This window comes from Oenanthe melanoleuca, chromosome 18 (genome assembly GCF_029582105.1).
Source record: "Oenanthe melanoleuca isolate GR-GAL-2019-014 chromosome 18, OMel1.0, whole genome shotgun sequence".
Taxonomy (NCBI): domain Eukaryota; kingdom Metazoa; phylum Chordata; class Aves; order Passeriformes; family Muscicapidae; genus Oenanthe; species Oenanthe melanoleuca.
The window spans coordinates 11623220-11649714 of record NC_079351.1 but is presented as its reverse complement, the minus strand read 5'-3'; the positions used below and the strand labels follow the sequence as shown (position 1 = coordinate 11649714).

At 40.5% G+C, this 26495-nt stretch overlaps 1 protein-coding gene across 3 annotated transcripts in view; it reads left to right on the top strand.

The window, feature by feature from the left end:
- The window catches only part of LOC130260522 (protoheme IX farnesyltransferase, mitochondrial), a 109147-nt gene that overhangs the window by 45102 nt on the left and 37550 nt on the right, over positions 1–26495 (top strand). For all 3 annotated transcript variants that reach the window (XM_056506031.1, XM_056506032.1, XM_056506033.1), the window contains exon 5: positions 23145–23215. In XM_056506031.1, the coding sequence (XP_056362006.1) occupies positions 23145–23215 (71 nt within the window). The remainder of the gene's footprint in view (positions 1–23144; positions 23216–26495) is intronic.

Below are 26495 nucleotides of genomic sequence, written 5' to 3'. Positions count from 1 at the left end.
GCTGAGAATGACAGGCAGGGGAGTGAGGCGGCCGCAGGCGGGCAGTGGGACTCTGCGTACAGCTGCCGAAAGCTGTCAGGATCTTGCCAGCTCATCCCCTAAATGAAGATCTTCCATTATGGTCTTTCTCTGTGGCTAGTGACATTTCCAAATCTAGCACATGCTTTTCCAGAAGCCCTGAACAGAAGTTGCTGTTTGTAGGGATGAAAAGTATGGCAGAGATTTTCCCATTTGTACTTTTGGCCTTCAAAGGCATCTTAGCCCTCATCTGTACACGCCCTGGCATTGTTCAAAGCCACCTTTGTGTCCTTTTACATCATGTTACCACAGTTAGCTTTTCCGTTGTTTATTGCATGCCATCTCTTATGTCCTGGAAAGCTTCACCAAGTGTTTTTGGACAGCCACACTCATGCTCTTTTCCCCCATCTCCCCTGATCTCCCCAGACTCCCTTTTCTCAAAGTACAATTTGAAGAGAGCTAACATTCCCCCATATCCTGCTCCCATTTTGGCTTACCCTGTTTTGCCTGTTAGGGCAAAGCCCTCCTCCTTCTTTTTAATAAGAAGCAGAATGCTGTCAATTACAAACCTTTCCATGTTGCCAAGAGTCACTGGATTAGTTTATAAACCACTCTGTAAAAAAATAAAAACTAAAAAAAGCAGTTTGTGTTGATGTTGCATTAGAAATATATATTATGCTTTATGTCATAATCTAAGGCAGTAGTAGCTGGCTCCTAGTGTGCAGTTTCCTTTTAAATTCATGATATAGGCACAGAACTTTTGAGTTGCAAAAAAAAGCCAAGGAAAGGCCCCCAAAATACCCAGCCTACATGGTGTGCTGGGAGTATTAGTAGGGTATCCCATAACAGCCTGGCAGGGTGAATCCAGACCTTACATACTCATAGAAAGAGATATCTTGTCCCAAGACATTTATTCATTAAACTGTGTTTATCCTGCCTCCCCTACTCACTCTGCAGAGTAGGCTACTACACAAGTAGTCCTATTTTTAATAGGAACATTCATAAATAAATTAGCCTCAGGAGGGGGCAGAGGTTACATCTGCGGTTATAGATGAAACAGCTCCACAAGGCCAGGATGATATTATTTACTGCTTGGTTCTGTATTTCTGCTTACTGCTTTGAAATGCACAAAAGTCACAGCGACTTCAGCATTGAGGGTGGCTTGTTTTGCAGCTGGAAATCCTGTTTTAAAATAGCGTCAGCACACAATCCAGCATTTTGCTGGAAAATGGGCACTTGGTTGAGTCTTTTTCTTCCCTGGGTGCCCCAAGGAGGTAATGCATGTGCTGATGATAAACCCAACAGGTGCCAGGGTTGGTGGGTACTGGAGCCAGTTGGCTTTGTGCCGGCAGTGCACAGTGGCTATATTGTGTCTCTAGGTTTCTGTGTGCTTCCATGTCCTTGTGAGGGATGGTATAACCCAGTTGAAACACATACTTAAACTCCTGAGGGATTAAGTGTGTTTCCTTTCCTTTACAGTTCAGAATTTTACAGTTTCTTTGTTTAGGGGTTCTCAGATTGCTTAATGATCTTTTTCCTCCCTGTTTTGCCCAGATGTGTATAATAGCAGTATTTGAATCTTACTAGGTTTGCCAATTTTATTACTCAACATATGCTATATCCTTTTATTTTTGTCTAGTATATAATTCTTCTGCTGAGAAATCCCTTGGTATAGGCTTTTTCCTTACTATTCTTCAATGGGTCAGTCTGTAACTTGTCTGTACTCCAAAATTTAGCTTTTTACTAGTTATTCAAGGAGACAAAATGTCAGATGTTTTGCTTCTGTCTGAAAAGTATTGTTTAAGCTGTCACTTACTGGAAGTACCACAGTCAGTTATTGTTAAAAAAGCAACTCTTCCCACCTCCTTGGGAAGTTGTTGCTCTCTGACATAGGAGAAGGCCTGAGATGATATGAGTGCTGCAGTGCTGCATCAGCCCGGGAGCACAGGTTGTGACCCAAGCCCGCGAGTGGCTCCTCCATGGGTCTGCCATGGCTGTGCTGGAGAGCCCAAACTTCCTGCTGAGGAGGATGGGCCCACATGGGTCTGCTCACCAAGACTGGTGGTGTTTGAAGTGCACCTTCAGCCCTAGCCTGGAATCTTGCAGAGGTTTGGGAAATCAGTGTTTATGTCCCCTTCTAAAGCATTCCCAAACCCAGACTCTTATCTATTCTTCTCTTGGCTGTATGGGGAGGTTAGAAATGTGACTCACATGGGCAAGTTGGTTTCCCATGATACAAAGATACATTCATTGCTCCAAGCATTATATCTGTACTTATGAGCACATAATAGTCCATCCAAATCCCTGCATCTGTGGCTCATCCTTACATATTTATTCTGTATTTATAGTGACCAGCATTTGCAGAGAATGTCAGCAGGGATTGTTTTCCTGGTAGGCTTGGGAGCAGATTCTTTTGTGGTTTACATCTCTATAACTCAATTAAATGGCATTAGGATAGACTTACATCAGCCGAGTTCTCCGCCTGGAGTCAAAGTATAATTCTTAATAATAATAGTTTTACAAGTGTTTTTTCTTTATAAAATTTATTAGTGTTTTCTTCTGAGTGGTTTCTTAAGCTTTTCTTCCTTTTTAGCAAAGTCTAGTGTCTAAGAGACTTCAGACTAAGAATATCTTGTTTGAGAGTCAGAGACTCAGAATAATTTGTAGTCTAGTGAAACCATCCCAAATGTCCTATTTGCATAACTCTTGTATAAGCTTCCCAATTCAATTGTAAAGGCACAGATCAGTTGAATTCTGTCATTTGTTTCCCATGCAATGGGAACAACACATGGCTTTCTCTCTGCAAATTGTTAATATTTCTATCTGAGTTTGAAAATTATAAATGGCTGTCAGGTGCTAATTCCTAATTGCCAATAATAATAATAATAGTAATAATAATAGTAATAATGGCAACTGCTCAGGTAATCTTCCATTTAATATAAAATAAAAATAATTTCCTGAAATCATTTCTGATATTCACAGTGGAGTGGTTATCTTGTTATATGCCTTGAGAAAAGGAATAAAATTTTGCAGCTACCAAATCTATCAATCATGTATCAGACAGGAAGACCCAGTTAGAAAAATCCTTTTCAGTTTCTGTAAAAATCAGACAGAACAAGTTGTGTTTCACCATTAAATGATGTATTTTTCAGAACACTGATAACATCTGGCCCTCCCTTGTCTGGAATTCAACTGTTGACTTCCCAAGAAGTCCAGTTATTTGGAAGCTGATGCCCAAAGCACTGAGCTGTCATTCCAGCATAATTAATTCCTAACCTTTCACTGTGATTAGGGTTGGTTGAGCTTTTGGTTGCTGTTCTGGGATTATCCCATTGGTGATACCTATTGGGGTGTCTGCTGGCTCTTTCTGCAGTTATTCCCACAGCAGACGCTTGGGGTTAGGTTTTATGCCAGCCTTTTCTTTCCTACAGCATTTAAATTAGTAACTGTGAATGAGGGTGAATACTGAAGATGAGATGAGACAAGTGGTGGGGAGCTGGACAGCTCTTTTTTTTAGCCATATTTCAGGGCAATGCATTGTTGAGGCAGACAGCTGGAGTCCAGAGTGTATTTTAAACTCAAATAGGCCTTTCACAAAAGCACCAAGCTAGGGCAGTGTAACAGTGTGACTGTGAAATGTGTTAGTAAGAAGGATGAGGTTCAGCCATTTCCTTCACTAAAACCTTGCATTGAAATTTCTCCTTAAGCTCCTTTCTCAACGTTCCTGCCATCCTGAGAAGTTTTATTTTGTCATTAGGAAGACACTCAGCATGTGTTGCAGTTATACCAGGTACTGTGCTGCTGGAGCTGGGCAGAGCTGCTGGCACCTCATGCTGCTCCCACTGGGAGTTCCTCAGCATCTCCAGTATATCTGGGCTGAGGATGGGATTGAACCCACTGTTACAGCTGAAGCAGCATGGCATGAATAGCACACAGCATACATTTTTCTCCAAGAATAAGATAAAAAATCTTTTAATATGTATTCTGTTTTTAATGTGTCATTTGGAAATCTTCCTTCCCATGTCTATGAGTGGGGAGGGTTTTTTCAGCTCAGATTCTTAGGAATGCTCATCTTCAGGTGCTAGTGCAAGTGCCAGCTACTGCCACTCAACCTGTGTTTAAATGATTTAAAACAAAAAAAAAGTCAAAGTATTAGCTTTTAAAACTTTATCAATTCAGAAGTGTTTCTATTTAGTACAATTATACATCTCATACTATCATATTTTTAATTAGCAGTATTAGAGCCTGCTTTTGGTGGAGACCTATTTTGGGTTTCAGTTTACTGAATTATGGGCGGTTTGCGTGTGTGCCTAAATTACAACTTATATGAGTGATGGTAATGCTGCACTCTCCTAGGAGAAATTAAATTCCCATCAGGATATTGATTGGTAGGATATCATTTGTCTATGATAAACTGTTCAAAGCCAGGTTGCATTGAGAACTGGGCAACCTGGTCTAGTGGAAGGTGTCCCTGCCCATGGCAGGGGTTGGCATGTGGTGATTTTTAAGTGTCCTTCTAACCCAAACCATTCTGGGATTCTGCAATTACTGATAATGCTTAGATCTACTGTGCCCTATGGCAAGTCCAGTAGGATTGGTTTCCTCTCCTCAATATAACTTTGGATGAGGGCTTTTTCTAGTGCTGAGAGGTTTTTCACTTTTTTTCATATTTTCTTGTGATGACTTGTCATGGCGGGCGAGGGTGATAGAGTGCTGTAACCTTCCTAAGGAAGCATCTTGAGAAGGACACCTGTGGTCACACAGGCATATCTGCCTTTGCCTGATTTCAGCTCTTGTGAGAGCCACTGTGGGCAACACTGGTTAAAGGGACAGGAGCCTTCATACGGGGTTCCACAAAGACCTGTGTTCTTCTTTGACAAAAGAATACAAGGTCAAAGACTGACTGATGAGAGCTGGGGGATTGGGATTTATATGGGGAAAGCAGAGGGCAGGACAGAGCAACAGGGCCAATGATCTGAGGGTTCAGGGGCAGAACAAAGGGAAAGGGCCAATGGGGTACAAAATATTTACATACAACCAAGGGGTACTGTGGGAGAGACTTTCCTTTTACCATACAGGCAGGGTGGTGAGCTTTCTGGCTTAGGGGCTTCCCCTCCAGGTAAGCGCCATGGCTTGTCTCAGGCCCTGTATGGCTGACTGACTGTTAACTTGTATAATTTGTAAAAAGTTCTGAAGAATATTGAATAAGGTCATCCTTTCTTCACAATTTCATTTTTGTGATGGGACAGCATGCTGGGAGCCTGGAGTAATCCTGATGAGCACTGTCCCCATCTCTTCGGGTTTTACAGCAGACATTGCAAAGTGTTCAGTGGATTTATGTCTCCCCAAATGCAGCTTGACTTCTGATTTTCAGTAAATCTCACAGCCACTGCAGTCCCCCAGAGGTTACTCAGTAATGGACATTTATGGGAACATTCTCAAAAATAATGGAAAACTTGCAAGGTCCTGGAAATGCATTTGGATTTTGTCATAATTCAGTGAGCCATTAGCAGCTTGCTTTTTATTTACTAATACCTTTAGTAGCTTGCTTTTCATTTACATATACTTTTGTGGCTGTGCATTAAAATACATGTCTTTCCAAACAATGACAAACCAGGAAAATAATTAAGAGCTAGATTGTTTCATTAAACTTTTGAGCTTAGGAGGCATGAGGATTTTTTCCAGCCACAGGCAGAATTGTTTTAAGGCACTGAGGTAATTTAGATTAAGAGGTGATGCTTGGCCTCAATGACTTCTGGATTTAAATAGGTAAGTGTGGGAATGAAAAAATAAGAACTTGAAATTACTTATTTAGGATCATTCTCTGGGCTATTAACACCTGACCTAAGTTAAAAGCCAGTTTTTTCTTTTTAGTTCAGGGTTTTATCTACTCTTGGATCAAGCCTGAAGGTTTCTCAGGCAGAAGAAACAGAAAAGGAAAAAAAAAAAATCTCCTTTTCTTAGAGCCTGACTGTGCAGTGGTGTGAAAAAGGCAAATGCAATTTTGACTCCAGCAAGGCATTTCCATGGAGTCTGGGAACCATTAATGCCATTAGCAGATAGTCATCTGTAAAACTGCACTATTCTGCAAGAAAAATTAATTCAAATGGGAACAGGTGCTGAAAAGAACTTGCTGGGATGTGGGAGGGAACAAGGAGAGAGACTTACAAGAGGTGGCTGAAAGAGCTTGGCTTCTGTGGCCTGGCAGGACAAAAGCTGGTGTAGATCTGATTGCTCCATAAATATATCCAGGGGTAAGTACCAGGAGGAAAAGGACCTTGTTGTGGCTGGAGAGCAGTGTTGGCAAAAGAATCAGTGGGTAGAAATTAGCTGCATGTAAATTTAAGCTGGAAATGGGTTGAAGGTTTCCAGTTATCATAAACTTCTTGGCAATTTATGAACCAGTGATCCCTTGTGCATCACATAGTTACCTAGGCTCCAGTGGCAGTGGATCTTATTTAACACTTTCTTCACCCTGTATTTGTTCAGCCTCCACAGGAAGGTTGAGTAACCTGCTCAAGTTTTACACTCAGCTGTTTAAAACAAAAAGCTTCTGTAAAAACCTAGCTTGTTGTCTTGTCTTTGATGAAATTACCAAAAAAGTATGAATGCTGTTCAATAAGTCCATTACATGGCTGTTTATTCCTCTAATAAGGACTCATGCTGTTTGGAAATCTAGTTTTTGGGATTTTTTTTCCCTATGAGTGGCCCTGGTCTGAATTTAAAATGTGATATATTTTCATCATGCAGGGCAATAGCTATTCCAGATAGCTAAAACCTACCATGTTTCTTCAGTCCAAAGAGCTGATGCACCTGCCTGGACCAAGAGATAAAAACTGGGAGCTTGGGGAAGCTTCCCTTGAGCCACTTTCTAGTGCTCGAGGTTTTGGGATTTGCACATCTTCCAGATCATCACACCTGCTGTGTCTGAGGAGCCGTGCTCCCTGGCATAGTTCAGAGCTACCGTTTCCTGCATCCCCAGGGTATCCCTGGTGCCTCTTCTGCAGGCGCCCGCAGCTGCTGCTTGCAGAGACCCAAGTGACTGATGGTGCCACCTAATTTTAAATTGCAATTGAAGCCTTATTAGTCTGTGATTGCTAATCAGAATAAAAGCTGGTTTTTGTTGGCTTCTATTACTCATTCCACTTTGTCCATATTAGTTACAGTCATAATGCGATTGCTGCTCTGCTTTGCATACATGGCATTCCCAAGTGATCCCCTTCACTAAAATCTGGATTTCTCTTTACAGCTTGACAGGTTACTGTTGCAGCCATGGAGTGCTTTTTTATACTGTATAGTTGTCAATGCAAAGAAACTTCATGTTGTTTTCATAGGTGAGGGTGACATAAATGTCAAAGTGCCTCCTGTTACTTGATATTTAATTATGAAAGCATCCACTGGAAAAATAGTATGAGACTGGTGTAATCAGCACTGGGGCAGACTTGATAATCTTTTCATTTGGTCTAGACATCAGGGATGCTTTGTACTGACTAGTACTGTAGCCGGATAATCTAAGACCTTCTGGACTAAAAGTTTTGGGACTCTTTATGAAGGGGAAAAGTCTCCTCCATAAAACCCCTTAGGTTTGCATATTCCTCAGCCTGATAAATGCCTGTTTGATTAGTTCATGGAAAAGTTTGGATGAACTTACCATGGAGGCAGCTTGACTCTGTGTTAGTGCCTTGATGTCTGGGAGAGCAGCAGCCCCTGGGTGTCAGGACGAGGGTGCTGCTCCTGATTTTCATGGCTTTTTGTACTAGATAATTCTGATTAAATAGCATTTCCATGTTAATAAAAAATATTTTTGTAATTTGTTGCATTCCTAAAGAGATCCACAATTCCTGGCAATCATTTGGAAGTGACAAATGGGTTTCCTTGCTCTTTTCTCCTCTTTATATTGTTAAATAGCAACAATTATTCTTGTTACCTCTTTTAAACCAATTTAAAGATTCTAAATAAACACCAAAATAATTGCCAACAGTCTGTTTCCCAAAACCTATCCACATACTTACTTCTCATGTATCATGGCTCAGTTTTAATCTGTAACATGGTTTATGTCAGACCTCTGCATCTTTAATTAAGGACTGTGTGGGTAGGCAGCAGCTGGAACCCCCTTCACCTGTAAGATGCATTGGGAAAGTCATTCAGGGTCAAAACAAAGAAATTCTGTCTCAACAGTGGCCAAAACTGAATGCCTGAGGAGGAGTATCAGAACATAAATGAGGTCTTGTGTTTTTGATGAGTATTTTAGTTCTTTGCATGGAAAATTTTAGATTTTATCTAGCCTGGAAGAATTCCAGTGCTGTCTAAAGAAAACTCACTGTCTGAATAAAACCACTGTCTGATCTGGCACAGCGCTGGGAAGTGCTGATGTGGCTCCTCCTTGGGGAAGTGGTGATGATGTGAGTGCTGGGATGGGTGAAGCACAATGTGTCTGAACTTGCTTTGCTGGGGCTGGAGCAGGAGCAATCCCGGTGTGCCCATGCTGGTTGTGCTGACCTGCCCCAGCCAGTTTGTATTGAGATAAAACCCGAGTCCCCTGTAATCTGATGTTACCCTAGAAATAGGAAACTGTGACATTAAGGAATGTCACAGTAATTCCACTGGGAACTACAATTATTCCACCGGGAATGCACAGTGGAATTACTTTTTGTCCTCTGGATAAGAAGGCAAAGCCTGGCTGTGGCATTTCTGCAAATTACCATGCAAATGTTACCATGGACTGTGCCCAGTGGGGAAATCCAGGCGAGGAAAGGGTTGGAACCCCTCAGGGGTGAGACAGAGCTGTATTGCCAACTTCGCTGGTTTGTATTTGGTTTGATTTTATGCTGCTTTTCTGTAGAATCATGGCTTGGTGATGGTGGAAATATCAATGCTCTGTCTTCAGAGAGTTCTGTGTTTGTTGTTCTGTGTCCAGAGAGTTCCAGGGAAAGTGCAGATACACATCTCCTGCACTCCTGGTCCCACTTGCCTTTTCTCCTTTCCTAAAAGAGTATGTTCTGTAAAATGCTGATCATAATCTACTTATTTGTGGGGAAGAAAGACAATAGGATACTGCAAAATTAAATAATGGTGGTTTTTTTGTCTTTGCCTTATTTTGAACAGTCAAGCAGGATAAACAGCCCTTCCAAAATATATTTCTATAGAGATGGTGAGGCCCCGGCACATCATTCCCAGAGAGGCTGTGGACTCCCCAGCCCCTGAAAGTGTCCAAGGCCAGGTTGGTTGAGGCTTGAAGCAGCCTTGTCTAGAGGTAGGTGTCCCTGCCCATGGTAGGGTTTGGAGCAAGATGGGCTTTAAGGTTCTTTCCAAACCATACTATGATTCTATAATTCTGTATCTGTAAATATGGTTTGTTTTGTAGTCTATAACTTCTATAACATTATCTTTCCTTTCTTTAATCAAAGGCTGTGTTTGCTAAGATCCAAGTGGTGCTGGGCAATGGGATGGTTGACTGAGGTTTGGCTGAAGTACTCTGCAATGAGAGGAGAAACACCTCATGGAAAGGCTTAGGGCTTGACTAGATCTTTCTTTGGCATCTCAGTATTTGCAGGTCACCATGCCTCCCCCTCTCCCCTCCCATCCTTTTAGAAGCTTGGCTTAGTTGTCAGCTGCTTTTTGCTGTTAGGCACAACTGTTCTCCATCAAGGCTGTCTGAGCAAAGCATCTGAAAATGTGGAAATTCAAAAGAAATATCACTGGTGAAACCCAACTGAGAAAACCTGTGCAGGTTTGGAGAGGAAGCTGCCAAACTATAAATATTTATATAATAAATGCATATGGTGGTGTGTAAATGAAGTGCTTGTAAAGACTATGAACAATCTTCCAAACCTGCTTTAGGTATGGTTTAGTTTAGAAAATATATTTTAAACCTTTATTTGTATTAGCATATGTTTAGGAAGACACTACCAAGGAGTGTGACGAGGCAGATGCACAGTGTTCCACTGGGACAAGGCACGTGATGCAAAGGTCATTTTTCCTCATGGCACTTCCTTTATTTTTCTAGTTGCTGAGACCACAATTGGAGCTATTTGTGTAATTTCTGATTGTTTTTCAAAACTGGATTTTTTTTTACATAGCGAAATTGAGAGTTTACCTCAACTTTTTAGACAAGCGCCTAATGGTAGACTAATAAAAAAATTGTAGTTACTAAATCACACGATTCTATCAGTTGTTTTCACGGTTTGTTCAGTGTTTAAATGACTTGCAAAATGCACTTAGATTTCTTTCTAAGTTTAATGCTTCAATTAAATAAGTAGATGGGCTGAGCATTATCTTCTGCAGCACTTCTGGTAATATAAATATCTGTGCCTAGATATTTATAATTTTTCAATTTTTTTTTTCCTAGAATAACATACGCATATAGTAACCATGTGCTTTGATCATTTTATTTCATGCTTCCTCTATAAATCTTGGTTCATAAGGAGCATTACTGAATGTTGCAGTTCATTTCACCACTTCATATTTAACGATTATCATGTAAGAGCATCTTGGGACTTGTCTACACAGGAACTACAACGTAATTAAATGGAGGGATGCATTTAAGGATTTGCCTACATGGGGAAATTAATTTGAATTTCAATACAGTGTGAATTTTTAAGCATATTGTTTTTTTCTTGGGATGTATTTTATGGGTTTTGTTTTGGAGTAAGAACTTCCTGTTACTACTTTGTCTTGGAATTGCAAAGTTAGTGTTTCTCAGGTATCTGCACATGCTTTCCTCACTGAAGAACTTGAAATCTGGTCAAAAGTAGATGTTTCACCATATATTTTTGGTCATAGAAATATAGCAATATTTATTTGAGTTTCAGTTTGTAATGTTGTGGTTTTTGTTTGTTTGTTTGTTTGTTTTTAATTTCAAGAGTTTCCATTAGAGCAGACAGTTTAATTTTGCAATTCTTTTTTCTGAGGACCTAATAGCTTTTTATGTTTTGATTTTTCTATGATTTTTCTTTTCAATAGGCACATGTATGTGTTGGGCGGCACCACATATAGATCTGGGCTCAGGGATAAGCAAATTAAATTCTTTGTTTTATCCTCCACTTGCCAGCAATGATCAGTGGAACCTTGATGCTGGACTTGCAGTCCTTTGTCTTCTTCTTCTTCTTACACAGAATCCCAGGATGGTTTGGGTTGGAATGGACCATAATGCTCATCCAGTTCTACCCCCTGCCATGGCAGGGACACCTTGCACTAACCCAGGTTGCCCCAAGCCCTGTCCAGCCTGGCCTTGGATACTTGCAGGGACGGGGCAGCTGCAAGTTCTCTGAGCAGCCTGTGCCAGGGCCTCCTCACCCTCACAGGGAAGAATTTTTTTCCTAATAACCCAAGTAAGCCTGCCCTCTGGCAGTGAGAAGCCATTTCCCCTTCTCCTGGCCATCCATGTCCTTGGAGGAAGTGCCTGTCTTTATGTATGTATTCTTACTTGCTTAATAAAGGTTTTGATACTATAATGCACTTCCATTACCACAGAAAGACTTTCCATGATTCTGGGTTTAGTTTTATGGAAAGTGAACACAGTATCCAAAATTCCCATGTTGCAGTCTGGCTTTAACACTTGCACAAAGTGCCTCAGTCAAGTGTCCTGCTGAATCCAGATGATTTTTTCCCTTTTTTTCTTGTGATTGAACAAAGCACTAGTCCCAGCCATCCAGCTTTAGCAAGACCCTTGTAGTTAAGGCTTCCATATCCCTATGGTATCATCAACAGGAAGGAGCTGGTAATAGTCCCCAGAAGCTCTGGAATGAATGGATACTGGCACCTGGGAGAAATCGGGCCACTGAGGTGCAAGGTTGTTTTTTTGGTTTTTTTCCAATAGATACTCAGAAAACTTCATATTGTACTAACACTTAGCAAACACAGGTGACATTTGAGGCATCTGGAAGACAGGCCTGACAAGAGTGGCATTTCCGTGTCAATATTAAAAACTGCTGGGAGTTCACTGCTCTGGTAATATCCATGGCTTGAGCTGCAGGAGTTTGAGCCCTTTGGCTGGGCAAGGAATTCTTGCTTTAATAACCCTTTCCTTGTGTGCAGTTTTGGACACTTGCTTCGATGTGGAAAAGTGTTGCATTTCTGAGCAAGAAGCTGTAATGGGGCTGAAGGGAACAAAAGCTACCCCAGGTTTCTTATGGAAAGCACCAGTTTATTCCAACATATTGATGCTCATGCAGTGCTTAGAACAAGTCTTGCTTATATGTCATTATATTTCTTATTATGCTTATATTTTAAGAATAGACTTCTGAGATAGAATTATCATATTTCGTCCATATCTTTGTCCGCCTTTTGGCAAAAATCTTTCTGTTGCCAGAAGTCAGATTAAAATTAATGTTGTTTAAGCTTCTAAGGCTTTCAGAAAGATCACTGGCACAAAATAAATAAATTTATGCAGTTGAATAGGTCATTAGACCTTAAAAAGAGGGAAGGTAGTTTGATTTGGTGTCTTAATTGGTTTCCAAGCTAAAAGTAATAGTGTGTGGAATCCCTCTTAGTAACATGACTCAGAACTATTTATTTTTCAACTCCTCTTTTGAAATTGATGGCTGTGTTATCTTAGCATTTGGGAGATGCAGGCAGTACTGGAATGACAAACATTTCTCGACAGCTTTAGAAAGATGGATGGTGTGATGACCCTGCAACAGGTTTGGGTGTTTGTGCTTTCCAGTGGGTCATTGTGAAACTCGTGCTTCACTTTCATTCTTAATGAAGGGAAAGGAAAGATGAGACCTAATTATGGGTTTGAGATGTCTTTTGTAATGTGACTTCTCAGTGTACAGGTTTGTCATCCAGTCCTCAAGAGAAGAGCATAGTGATGGTCATCCCCAGCTCATGGTCCCAGTTGGTGCATTTTGCTTTTAGAAAAGGTGGTTACTGGATTTTACTAGATTTTACTGCAAAGCTGATGCTAAGTGATTAGCTACACCTTGGATATTTGTTATATTGTTATTGTATTGTTACTTTATTTGGCAGTTCTACACATTCTGCATAAAATCATTAATGAAGAAAAATCCTTTACCAAGACTAACTTACTATGGGCAAAATCCTTAGGCTTGACCAGAGTCTTTATATAAAGATACTTGTAAGCATCTCTTCCATGTCTTCTGATCTGCAGAGTTGTGATAGCCTTAGGAGAAGAGAATGCCTTGAAAATACCACACATGTGGCCTGCCACATCAAATATATGTGAAATTAATAAAAGAAAAAATGCATTATTAATATATTGATAGCATTTTGGTAAATTCTATGCAGATGGAAGAGAGTGATTTATTTTAATTTGCTTTATTGTGAAGATCTAAAACTAAATGAAACCATTGTCATACAAATGAAGTTACAATATTGCACTCATCAATGTGCCTGTGATATTCTCCTGTAACAATTAAGACTCCTCAGTATATTAGAAACTGGGCTCCTTTTGGCTCTGGGAGCATATAGTGGAGGAAAGCAATGAGGCCATTCTGCCAGTACAGTGTAAATCCTGTAATGCCCTTCAGGGTTCTCTTACTCTTTTTAGGCATTGGAGCAACAGGAGAAAGTTTGGTTTAAAATTTGTTGTAAACTCTCTCCTGTAGACTTGATCTATCCTCTAAGTGTGTTGTATATAAAATTGTGTCTTGAAGCTCTCTTTGATATCATCTCCTAATATTTAAAAGTAGTAATTCCTGAGGAATTATTTTATTGGGAGGTTTGAGCTGTGTGTAAGTGGAGCAGGTCAGCTCTGTGATGTTTGGACAATGTTAGCATGCTGCATTGCTCAGGCACATCAGTAAAGGCTTCACACCCTGGTTCACATTTAAACCTTTTTACTGATTCTGTGACAGCATTCCTGAATTTCATACATTGTGGGTTTTGAGGTTTTTAATATTTTGGCCAGAAGAAGTGGTAGATTTTCATTTTGCCAAATATAGCCAGACCAAAGCAAATTCTCTTTCACAGATGCCAGGAGCTTCAATTATAAAAATTAATTTATTTCTGAAACTAAAAGATATTTTGAACAAGCAGTTTATATGTTTGCACCTACTGAAATAACCTCTGCCTCCCGGAAAGCAGGCAAGCATGCTGCCGTATGTACAATGCTACTTTTGTCTGCCGTGTTAGAGAAGGAGCCTCACTAATAGGATGTGTCAGCCATGAGCAGTTAAAACCAACGTCTCCGTGTGATATAAGAGAGCAGTTAAAACCAACGTCTCCGTGTGATATAAGAGAGCAGTTTATGGGTTAATATTCAGATTCCTGGCAGGAAGCACACTGAGGTGGATTAATGTTCTGATAGTTTGAGTGACGATTTATAAAAAGCTGATTAAAATTACCTGGGTCTGGGACACATGGATTGGAGCTAAGAGATGTGTGGAAGTGATTTAAATCTCACCTTCCTACTTCCCTGCTCCAATCTCCTGGGCAAGAGCAGAGCACAGTGAGGCTGCTTGATTTTATAGCTCTCTAGTAGTCACAGGAGGACTGAAAGCAGCTGATAGTGATGATCTGGAGGGCTCTTGAGTGACCTGCTCCTTCTACAACTGCCCTGGCTAAATCCAGGAGCTCAGGATCCTGCTGTAGTTACTAGGGGGAAATAGTCTTCGCCGCTCCTGCCTCTGTTCTCAGTCCTCTGGCTGAGATTTGTGCCTCCTGGTTGACTCAGGATCTCCTGCTTGACTTAAACACTGCATTGAGCGGCAGAAATACTTCCCCAGGAGTTCCTGAGTAACAACTTTATTCCACCACAGGAATTTGTCTAAGCCATCTTCAGTATCAGATTTTATCTGCAGTATTGCTCAAAACAGCTGCACTGTGTCCAGAGGACCTGGCCTGGTATATTTTAGGACATATAGTAACTTAAACCAGATACTGACCTTGTGCAATACCTATCCTCAGCAAAGAAATTGTTATTTGAAGTTTTGTTTGTTTTTTAAATTATACATTGCACTCATGGTATGCTGGCATTGTGACAAATATGATTTAATGCAAAGGAATCTCTTGAACAAAATGTCTTTGCAGTGATTCAGGGGGTATTTTGGTAAGGAATAAAGGTGGTATTTTTCTTCAACCCTAACAATGGTTCCTAAAATACATAATAATTAAATAGTTCCTGAAGAAACCATGTTACAGATGTCAGATGCTTCTGACATCTATTTAATGATGTTAATTCATCATTAAAAACTTGTAGGGGTTGGGAACAGATGTGGGGGTATCAGAGCTCAGTTGTGGAAGTGTGTGGTGTAACAGCTTTAGCCTTTCCCTCTCCTCTTTTTGTGTCCAGGGTGACCTGACCCAGTGACAAAGATCAAAAAATGGAAAGATCCAGATGGAAATTAGCTGATTTTTGGCCAAATAAGGTCGTTCTCTGGGTGCAGTTGGTTGGGTGAGCACAGGGGAAAGGCATAAGTTGTTTATCTAACTGAAAGATATTTTTTAGCAGTTTTCATTTTAAGTTGGAAAGGAAGAGACCAACAGGAACAAAATCTGAAATGATGGGAAGATATTCAGTGCAGCATGTTCTGCACTTGGAAATTACCTCCTTTAAACAAGAAGCCCAAAAGCATTGATAGGCAAGTGTACTCCTGGAGCAGGGGCTCAAGAAAGGCTTGGAGTAAGGAGCTTGGTTTGTAAATGCATTAATTGTGTGCTAAATAAAAAGGTCTTGATGTTGATAAATGTATAATATTATTAGTCTTTGGCAGCTAGCTGGAAAGCCGTATTCCTTCCCATGGAGGTTATTTCTATAGTGTGGATCATACAAGGTGAAGCCTGTTTGTAGTATCCAGCTTTCATTTCCCCTGAAGCCATGGCTGACCGCCATCAGGCCTTGGGAATACACTAGTTAGGCGGCTCACCAAGTCAGCAGTTTTCAAGATGGAACAGCTTATAAGGGCCTGCTTTTGTTTTTATTATTATTTCATTTTTGTTATTCTATCTTCTTAACAAAGTATGATTTAATGAGACGAGCCAGGCATATTGGTGGTCACCTGACCTGTTTCTCATTTACTAAACCAGGAGATTCATGTCTTTTCTCCCATTTCAAGCTTTGGGCATTAGGTGCATTGAAAAAATGAGGTTAAATGAGCTAGTTGTTCATGTTGGTACTAGAAAACTTGATTCAAAATGAAGACAAGAATTTTTTTTAATGTGGAATGAAGTAGATAAACAATTTTGGTACACATGCCATACTATTTAACTTGTGAAGTTATTCATACACTGAAGAAGACATGTACTCCTTAATTATTGGTAATTCCTTGCTCCTTGCAGCAGGCTTGGACCCAGAAGTCCCAGGGTCTTTCCTTTCACCCTCACTGCTTTTCCTCAAGTGAGTGCTACAGGCACATCCACACTGCAGAGCCAGTGGTTTATCCAGCTGGGATTCCCTAGTCACCAGCAGTGTATTTTGGCATGTGTCCATGATCCTCTCCTCCATCCTGACCCCTCATTGCTGTGACAAGCCCCACAGATGCAGCAGCAGCAGCATTAGGAACATGTTGCTGTGACATTCCACATTACCACAGCCGTAAGCTTTTCAAGCTCCTTGTAATGGCACTTGTGGTATCAGCAAAGGATGTTGTTTGCCAAAGTGCTGAGGAAGAGGCCCAAGCTGCAAGAGTTCAGTGACCACTTATTTTGTCGGTCAGAGCCACTAAAAGGACTTGGATGAGCTGAAAACACAGAGCACTGTTCCAGGCATGCTGGCATCTCCAGCTGCTGCTGCTGGTTAAGGATATTGAAATACTAAATGCCATGTAAAAACTAAAAAATGCCCCATTCTGGGGACAGTGTCTCTGGGAATCCTTGGAAAGCCACAGTTGTGAGGGGTCAAGAGAATAACAGCATCATCTCTTGAGCAGTTGAAAGCAGAACTGACAGGACAGGTTGTTAGTCCAGCAGGTCAGATGGGTGCATACCAGTGAGTCTGCCTCCTCCCTCCTAAAAATCTCTAAAGTCACAAGTATCAACATTTTCTTAGCCATTTCTTCCTGCTGTATTCCCTGTACAGAGCAACGGGCTTTTAAACACTGGCTGATAATAGGAATGTGTCTTTTGTGGGGGGAAAAAAATGTGTCAGATCCTTTATGTGGCAGACCTTTCCAGTTTTGTGGGAGATGACAGTCTGGGGTTTACCTGCCCTCCTCTGTCTGTAAGTAATGTTGTTTAGCTTTGCATCAATCTCGTTTTTAATTAGAATCCCCTTTGAGATGGAAAATATCAGAGCAGATCTATAGTAAGCCTGGGAACATCACAGCCAGAGGGTTTTCAGATACTGCCTTAAAAAAAACCAAAAAAACCAACCTATTTCTAATCCTTAAAATATTTGCCTTGCTTTATTTTCATATCTTGAAGACAAACAGGTGCTGTGTGCCCTTTATGATTCTCAAATATACAGTCTCCAAACCAGCAGTCTCCAAAGCCTTTCTTGTTTGTACAATTAGGGTGGGATTTTTGGAATCATTCAGTCTTGGTCTATCTCTGCTCTCATTGAAGTCAAACTGCCATTGACTTCAGTGAGAATCCTGTTAGATCAGCACATGAGTGCTTTGGAAAATCCTTCCCTCCATTTTTTTTTAGTCACATCTGTGTACAATTGAGTAAAAAGACTTTTGTAATATGCTTTAATTATTCTTTATCATTTTCATATAAAAGTGGTTGAAAGGAAACCAGAAAGAAATCTATAATAATCTTGACTTTGATCTTATTTACCATGAATTATATATTATGTTTTTCTTCTCCATTTATGTAATTATATATTGCTTTATGACAATGTAAGATAAATCACTGAAAACATGAGGAATAGAAATAATTAGGTAATATGGAGAGGGAGAACTGTCTCAGCGGAAAATACTTGATGCTTCGTGGTCTGGTGGGTTTCCAGTGTTGCTTAAAGCAACTTTCTTTGGCTGTGTGGGAAAAGCAGAAGACTTCATATGAAAGGCTAGTGCTGAAACCTGACAAATTTGGAGGCTGCATGGCCAACTGTGCAAGGAATGGCTTTCTGGATGTCACCTTCCCAGGAAACTGCAGGTTATTGCCCAGGTATCCACAGTCTGCTCTGCCACTGCTTTCCACACAGTTTTCTGCTTTCCACACAGTTTTGGTCCACCTGCTCCTCCTTGATGCATGCACCATTTTGGTTTCTAGCATATGTTTCAGTGTTGTTTCTGGTTAACTTTTTGCTCTTGGGCAATACCAAAGAAAAAAAAAAAAGATAAACAGAGCTTTCTGTAGCTCTGGGGAATTGGGAGAACCCCAAAAACACCTAATTCAGCCAGATCAGTATTTGCAAGACTTGCCCAGTGCAGCCCTGCTTCATCTCTGACTGTAGATATTCATTGAAGTACTCTAGTAGAGCATCTGGCTGTATTGGTTTTTATTTGTATTGTATTAATGTTTGCTTGGGTCCATAGCAAGAGACTTTAGCTGAGGAGGAACTTTGGCCATCCCCTATAGTTCATCTCCACCTCCCCTTGTGGTACAATATGGGGGCGAGGTTTGGAGCGCAGCTGGAGGAGGTGACTGCTTCACTCATTAGTGCTGAAAATTTACCTGAACTGCCCTTCAGGGAGGCTTTGAAGAGAAATACATAAATTTAGAGGGCAATTCTGATGGTAAAGAACACGTGGAAGCCTGCTTGGATTCAGGGGTGGTTTTTCAATGGGTGGATCTCAGGGTTACCTTGAATTAAATTGTCTTCTAATGGCAGGGTTCCATTCCATCTTTAGGCTCCTGGTATTATTGGTTCTGCTGTAAATATGTGTTTAGCATTAGAGTAAAATGTTATGTCAGTACATGGCACACTAGTTGCCTGTTTCGGCTGCTGCTGTTTCTACCACGTGTCACCGTTTAGAGCTGGGCCAGCAGCTCAGTGGACCAGGCTGGTCCTTGATACACTCGAAATCCAAGTTGGTCTATGAAATATGTTTATTAGCTGAAGTGTGGCAGATCTGTTTGATAAACTCTGCAGCATATTGTTCCTCTTAGTGCTCTCTGTTGGTGTTTCTGTGTGAACAGGAGTAAAGGTATTGGACTGTTGTAATACAGTAGATGAGATCTCTCCTGCAGGACCATGGATGGCAGGTGCAGCATGTGCTGAGAACTCCACTGGCCTAATTAACTGAAAATTGTCAGGCCACTTGGGAAACTTAATAGATGGTCTTGGTGTTCAACACCCAGAGGGTGCTGGGGCGCTGAACAGGCTCCCGAGGGAATGGTCACAGCCCAAGGTAAGCTCAAGGAATGTTAGGTCAGCACTCTCAGGCACAGAGAGGAATTCTTGGGATGTCTAATGCAGAGGCAGCAGTTGGACTTGATAATCATTGCAGGTCCCTTCCCACTCAGGAGATTTCTGTGATTCTGTGAACTGATGGAAGGAGCAGGAGTCGCCTGCAGAGGCACAGGACACGCTGTCCTGTTTGCCTGTCAATAGTGCTGAATGTGCCATAGTGTAATCTGCATCTGCAAGGTGTTTTTACAGAAATCTTGGCATAAACTTAATAAAATTATTAGTCTGTGAGCCCTCCAAAGGTCTGGGTGCACAGCCACTCTCTGCAGGCACTGCTCGTTCAAGAGGTAGCTTGAAATTAAATGTTCTTCAACATTTCACTTATAAACAAAGTGGAAAACAGTGTGAAGAAGCTGAAGGACAGAAAGCCCATGGGTGTAAACAGCTCTGAGTAGTAATGTGACAGCTATGCTAGGAATTGTGAGATGTTTAAGATATGATTACTGTATATTAACAAGATGAGATCTGCACAAAAGGCATGATGAGCCTGCCAGAGAAATAAACCACAGAGTACTGGCTGGCTTGATTTTTTTTTTTGGCGATGGTTTTAAGTGTTCATGCATACTGGTTAAAATATAGGTTAGCTTCTTGAGAGCTTTTGCCAAGTTTTGTCACTCAAGGTTTTTTAGAATGCTGTAGATTTAACCCTCAGTCTGCCCTTTTGGTGGCCAGTTTCCCCGATACTAAGGGCAGATAATATTCTCCATGTCCAGCTGAACTGATGCATTCAAACTTCCTGAGGAAAAAGCCTCTTGAGTGCATCTAAAATATTTGTTTATCTAGGCTTCATCTTACTGAATTTACTGTTTGCTGAAACAGGCAGGACTCTGTTGGCCTGGCATGAGATAATATGTTTGACTTCACTCTTTCGTTCCTATGGAATGATATTTGAGATGTGTGGCTTTTTTCACTTTTTCTAGAATACCAGGGGAAAATAATTGCAAATGGAGGGAGAATTTTGCTGAACATCTGGGAGCAAAATGGGGAAAGTTTGATAAATGGCAACTTGCTGACATGGAATAGCAGCTAGCTCAGTGAAGGAATCTAGGGCATTACAAGTGAAAGGATTTTAAGTTTAGTTCAGTTGGAAGTACAGTGCCATTCTGTATACATATGCCTGACGTAACAGATTATTCCGATTCTCAGATTTTAAAAAGTGCAAAAATTCACTCTTAAGTCATGTAGTAGTCTTAATTTCAGGAGCATGCAGTATACAATAGGAGTATACAATAGACACAGACATTTTTGACTACTTAAGTAAGCAGAGAAGATTCTGGTTCAAAATTTATATTCGGTTTAGAGGTCGATTACTATATTAAATATATGGAAGTATTTGATATAGTAAGCATGGCATCATCATCTTATATTGGTAACCAGCTGCGTAAGTTTAAATTTTTTCAGGTGTTGACTATTCAACTCTTCATTTTAACCATTTTGTATCTGAGTCACATTGAGTTTAAAACTTACACATTATTTTGATTTTATCCATTGCACACAGATACCTTTTTGCATAAACTTAAATACTGTCAAATAAGCAAAAATCTCTTCACATGCACAAGTTTAAACTGGAAGTAACTCAAAGCAGTCAGAACTTTGCAAGTAGAAAAAAACCTGTGACTTACAAAAAAAAGTAATCATAGCCCAGTTATTTTCTGGAGAACAGACTTTAGCCCTATAGAGTTTTTTTCCCTTGCATTTCTCTACCAGTCTGATGTCAAATATAATTTTTTTCTTCATTTACCATAATTGCCTCTGAAATATAGCAGTGAAACAAACCATTAGCAAAACACTGAGCTGTCAGAAGCAATCAGCTGGTTTCATCTTCAAATGGGGTGCTTTCCTTGCTCTGAAGAAAGTTGTGTCTTTATCTTTGAGGTTCTTTGTGAAACATCTAACACTTCCAGGTTAGTGTTGTAGTCGAGAGGATCTGACCTGTCCCTCCAGCATAAGGTGGAGGACAAGAACCCCTCAGCTTTACTTCCAGCCCAGGATCTTCACCAGCTCTGGTGGTCATTGGGAATGACCCTGACCACTGCACATCAGCCATAGCAAACTGGATGAGAAATTCCCTGTCAGCTGTCTAAAAATCATTGTAGGAATTGCCCAGTGCTGTGCCACGGAGTTCAGGCAAAGCAAAAGATGTATGAACTGCCTTCCTTTCTTCCTGCCTTCCTGCCTGCCTCCCTCCCTCTCTTATAACTTCTGGCTAAGCAGCCTGAGTTTGCTGCAGGAATATCTATAATAAAATTGGAAGGCAGAGATTGCTGGTTGTTTTATAGACCTTATGTCAAGGTAATAGATGGGATGGATAGTTCCTGAAAACTCCATGTGACTGGAAGCTGAGCATCTTTCCTTTGATGACATCTGGAGAGGTCTGGCAGGTTCCTGCTGCTCCCATGGTCTCTGTCCACTGGTTCTCCCATGGGAATGCTCAGTAAGTTGCATGGACTGACAAAATGGAAATGCTTGTTAATTGAGTATTTTGTAGCATAAAATGTTAAATAATTGAATATTTTGTAGCATAAAATGTTAAATTAACTTGCTGGAATAGATTTTATCATGTAGTCCTTTGTCGTAGGATCACCTAAAATCTGTCTGCAGTTTGACTACACTGAATGTGAGTCTGACTGTTTGGAATTATGATTTGTTATGGTACTTTTCCTGCATATCCAGTGTAATTGAGATCACACCTCAAAAAAGTAAAAATATTCTTTCTGTAAATACATTCTACTCTTTCTGTAAGTAAATCTCTGCTTATTACTTGTATTATTGTTTTGCACATGTAAAACTGAATGGCTTTAGATTTGTCTGGTTGGCAAAGTGCATTCAGCTTTTCCACTAACATTCTTATAAAACAGATCCTGCAGAAGCCTGAAGGAATTCTGAGTGGGCAGATAGTGCTGCCTGTGTTTTCCCATAGGCTGTGTTTAAAATCAGATTGAGTTTGGCATTAAATAACACCATATGGTGTGTTCACTCCCTCCTGCTCCAACTGGAGGCTCAGAGCAGTTCCAGTAGCGTTTTACAAGAATGGTTTGATTTTGGGGTGGATTATATGCAAGGTGGGTGATCTTGGAGAAAACCTTAGTGTTTGTCTGCTAAAAACCAGAAGTGCATATTTGCAAGGACAGTTTGTATTGATTGTGGTCAGGGAGCTGGAGGGGGCTCAGCCTGGAGAAAAGGAGGCTCAGGGGGACTTTCTGGCTCTGCACAACTCCCTGACAGGAGGGGCCAGCCAGGTGGGGGCCAGTCTGTGCTCCCAGGAAACAGGGACAGAAGGAGAGGAAACGGCCTCAACTGGTGCCATGGGAGGTGTTGGTTGGGCATTAGGGAAAATATCTTCATTAAAAGGCTTGTCAGGCATTGGAAGGAGCTGCCCAGGGAAGGTGGTGGAGTCATCATACCTGAAGTGTTCAGGAAACCTGTGGATGTGACACTTGAGATGTGGTTTAATGGTGAACACAGTGGAGATGCTGGTTGTACTGGATGATCCTAAAGGTCTTTTCCAACCATAATGATTCCATTATTTCCATGTGTGTCTGCAAATGTATTTGTGTATGTCTAAAAGATGTGTCAGACCTGCTGAGAAAAGAACTTGGAATCAAACTGTTCTTCAAATGATGAACTTCTAGGGTCTTGTGCAGACTATTTTTGTCCTCTGGGTGATTTTCTTTCTAAGGGGATGCTAAAAGCATCAATGCAGACTATCAAAGCTCCATAAAACCCATTTACCTTTTTTATTGTATCCCTGAACCTTCAAAACCAGAGATTAAAGTACCTGCAGATGCAGACAGGACATTCTGTGCATGGCATGGTTCTGGTATCCTTTCATTCTGATTCTTCCTTTCTTTTTTTTTTTTAATTACAGTTCTTTGAGGTTCCGTTTGACTCAAATATGAACAGGACTAAAAACAGACCACTGGTGCGAGGACAGATCAGGTAAGGCAATGCACACCTGCTCTGGCTAAGGAAGAATAAACCTTTTATCTCTTTCTAAGTTTCTCTCCCTCTTCAGATGACAAAAAATAGCACTTTGAGACAAAACACTTAAGAAAGAAATGCACCTCTCTGTTCCTTGCTATTTCTTCATGTTTGTAACTTTCATGTGAGGAGTTTGGGCACTCACAGCTGTAAAATACTGAATTTCTCAATACAGTAGAATTTCCCTTCATATGACATGTTTCTTCATGTGTAATGACACTGTGCATGGTGTGGCAGCATGCAGTTATGTTCTACTGAACTTTTGTTTTGTAATAATAAATCTTAAAACTTTCTTATCTACGAGCAAACAAAAAAAATGTGTGTTGCTTCTACATGTTTAGCTGGTTGAAAAGTCACAATTGTGGCATCTTAGGAAATTAATTTAAAAATTTGTCATCATAAAGTTTATCATAATTTATAAGTAAATTCCTCCTCCCAACAAAAAAAAAAAAAGTCCTGCATTAGCATAGGAATTTCCTTTATAAAAGAAGTTCCCCATTCCCTCTGTTTTCTTGATTATGTATCAGTTCAGTTTCTCAAAGGCTGTTTGGCAGCTAAAAAGGCAAAATGGAAAAGAACATCAATAAAATCCTCCAACTTATTTGCAAACTGAAACTGAAGGTTCAATTCATAAATGATTCAACAAACAATTTTAGTGTTGCATTTCCATGCTTTGTGCCAAAGAGTATTTATAAAAAAATTATGCTTTCCCTTAGGCTTCTGTGAACAGTTGGTCCTATTTATTTCTGTGTTTTATCCATCACCTTTGGAGGACTAAAAAAAAAGCATGATAGATGAAATTACAAGAAAATTGAGACAAAATAGTCAAGTGAACTTTGGGAGTAAATTCACTCTTGTGGTAAATAGTTAGAGCACTTCAATAAACTTGTCCAGATTTGTTCTCAAAGGTGGTGCTAATTGCAAATTCCCAAGTTAATTTTACTTAAAAACACATTTTAGGGACCACTGAAATGAGGGCATCTGTTGGATATACAGTAAGTCAGACTTAATGTGTAGTTCATGGGACCAGCACTTCTCCCTCCCTTTCATGTGGTCCTTGGACCCTGGGGGAAGGAACACTTACTAGGAAGAAAAATGATGGGAAGATTTTATTTTTATTATTATTATTTTATTTTTATCACAGTCTGCTAGCATGGCTTGCAGTGCTTCTGGAGTCAAAAATATAACTAGGAAACTCTATGTCAACTTCGGATTCAGAGAAAGCAATTTATTTTATGTTTCCAGTGTCCTTAAATGAACTTCACTGTCATCTGAATGTACCACAGATTGGCAAAACTGTATTTCATGGATTTTCTTACTTCCTCCCCTTTCATATTTGCTTTCACCACAAAATGGTAATGTTGGGGACATTGGGCAGTCACTCATCAATCTATTTACCTGCCTGTTAACAGCTAATTTAAAGTTCTTTAAAGTGTCACTTCCCTTGAATAATGCTGCTCTTGCTCCCTGCAGACCATGGAGTATGTAGACCTTGACTGAGGTTATTTCTTCTGTGGTGTAGCAGAGGAAAATAATCCAGTGCAAGTGATCTAACCTTGTTGTATTTTGCCACATATTTCTTGGTGTTCTTTGAACTCTTTCCTTCCTGGCTGATTAACTAAAAACCTGTAAACGGTTATGCTAAAACTAGTCAAAACCAGACAAGATAGGGATGGATAAATTATACGTAAGAGACTGGTGTCTTGGCTCTGGGAATAAATCCAGAGAGTTGGGGGAGTTCTTGCCCAAAATTTGCCTGACATTTGAGTTTTGACATTTTCTTCTCTTTCACTGCTTCATTTAATGAAACATTTGCTCCTTTTTCAATTCTGCTGTGTTACAACATCTGTGCTATCCAGTGCAAACAAGACATCATTTTCTAATACATCTTCATTTGCACTGTTTGTAAATATATTCTCTTTTTTTCTTGCTTTCTTTGCTTTTTATTTACTTGACATAGTTGTCGTTACAGAACTGGGCATTATGGATAGCAGTTTTTGTCCTGAGCTTAAGATCCTTTTTGAAGAGAGAAGGCTATTAACTCTCCATCATGTTGGCTCTGCACTTCCTTGGAAAGGTTTTCAGTGCTGGCTTTGATGTGACTCCTGCCCACTGAAAACTGCACTGAGGCCACTGAGAGTTTTTCTAGAGGTTGTGCCATCACAAAGAGAGTTCTTATGTGCTTTGAATGTAGGCCAGAATCAACCTGGTAACCCCAGTGAGAGGTTCTTGGAGTGACTGAGTCATGAAGTCCCTGCATCATCTGGTGTCTCCATTTTAAGTAAGGTAATTCACAAAGGTGGCTCATTAGGAAATGTTAAGCTTTTGCAGAGAAATTATTCCCATGTGTTCTGCTTTGTGGCCTCTGCAGCTTCAGCCTCCAGTTTGTTTAGGGTTAAGACCAGTTGTCTGTTGTAAGTGATCTTGCTTTTAACATTTCTCCCCTTCCTTTCTGCCCAAAGCCTTCACATTGAGAAGCACCACAAGTCCTTCTCAGGGTTTCATTTCCCTGCATACACATTCATGTGGTTCCCAAACTCCCACGTCACCTTTATCTGTGAGTTGCTGAGGACTTGCAGTTTCCTTTGACATCCATGAGTAGCCTCAGTAGCTTTCAAAGAAAGGCTTTGTGGCCAGGGCTGCACTTTGAGGTGTGGAGGTCTGGCTAGAGTCCGTATTGTTCTCTTACTGGTGACATTGAAGAACTGTCTCAGTTGGGCAGCTTTGGCCTGTCCATCATTCCCTGTGAGCCAGGAGCCAGTTCTGCAAAGATCTCTGGAAGGATGGCATTTGGGAAAGTAATTTTCCTCCGTCCTTTGTGAAGTCTCTATATTGCATCATCTGGATGGCTGAGACAAATACTTAGGGGCTCAGTGTGCCCCTGCTTTGTATTTTATTTTTTTGGGCTGGACAATCCGTAAAGGCAGTGACACAGCTTCTGCAGAGCTGGGGCTGCTGAGCATAGGGACATTTACCTTATATACATTTGCCAGCCCCTAAACCCACCTCTGGTGCCCCCAAGGAATCTTCTGACACTGTTGTCAGATTTGCGACAAACAACACCAGGTAGTTCATTGACTGCTTGCTTTACAATGTTCTATTTAATTTGTAAGGCTCTGAAAAAAATGTTCTCTTTGAGCAATGAGATGTAACCATCCTTATTCTCTATTCAGAGAGTAATCAGAGACATCCTGTTGCAAAAACAAGAGTAGACCCAAACACAGCATGCCACTGAGTG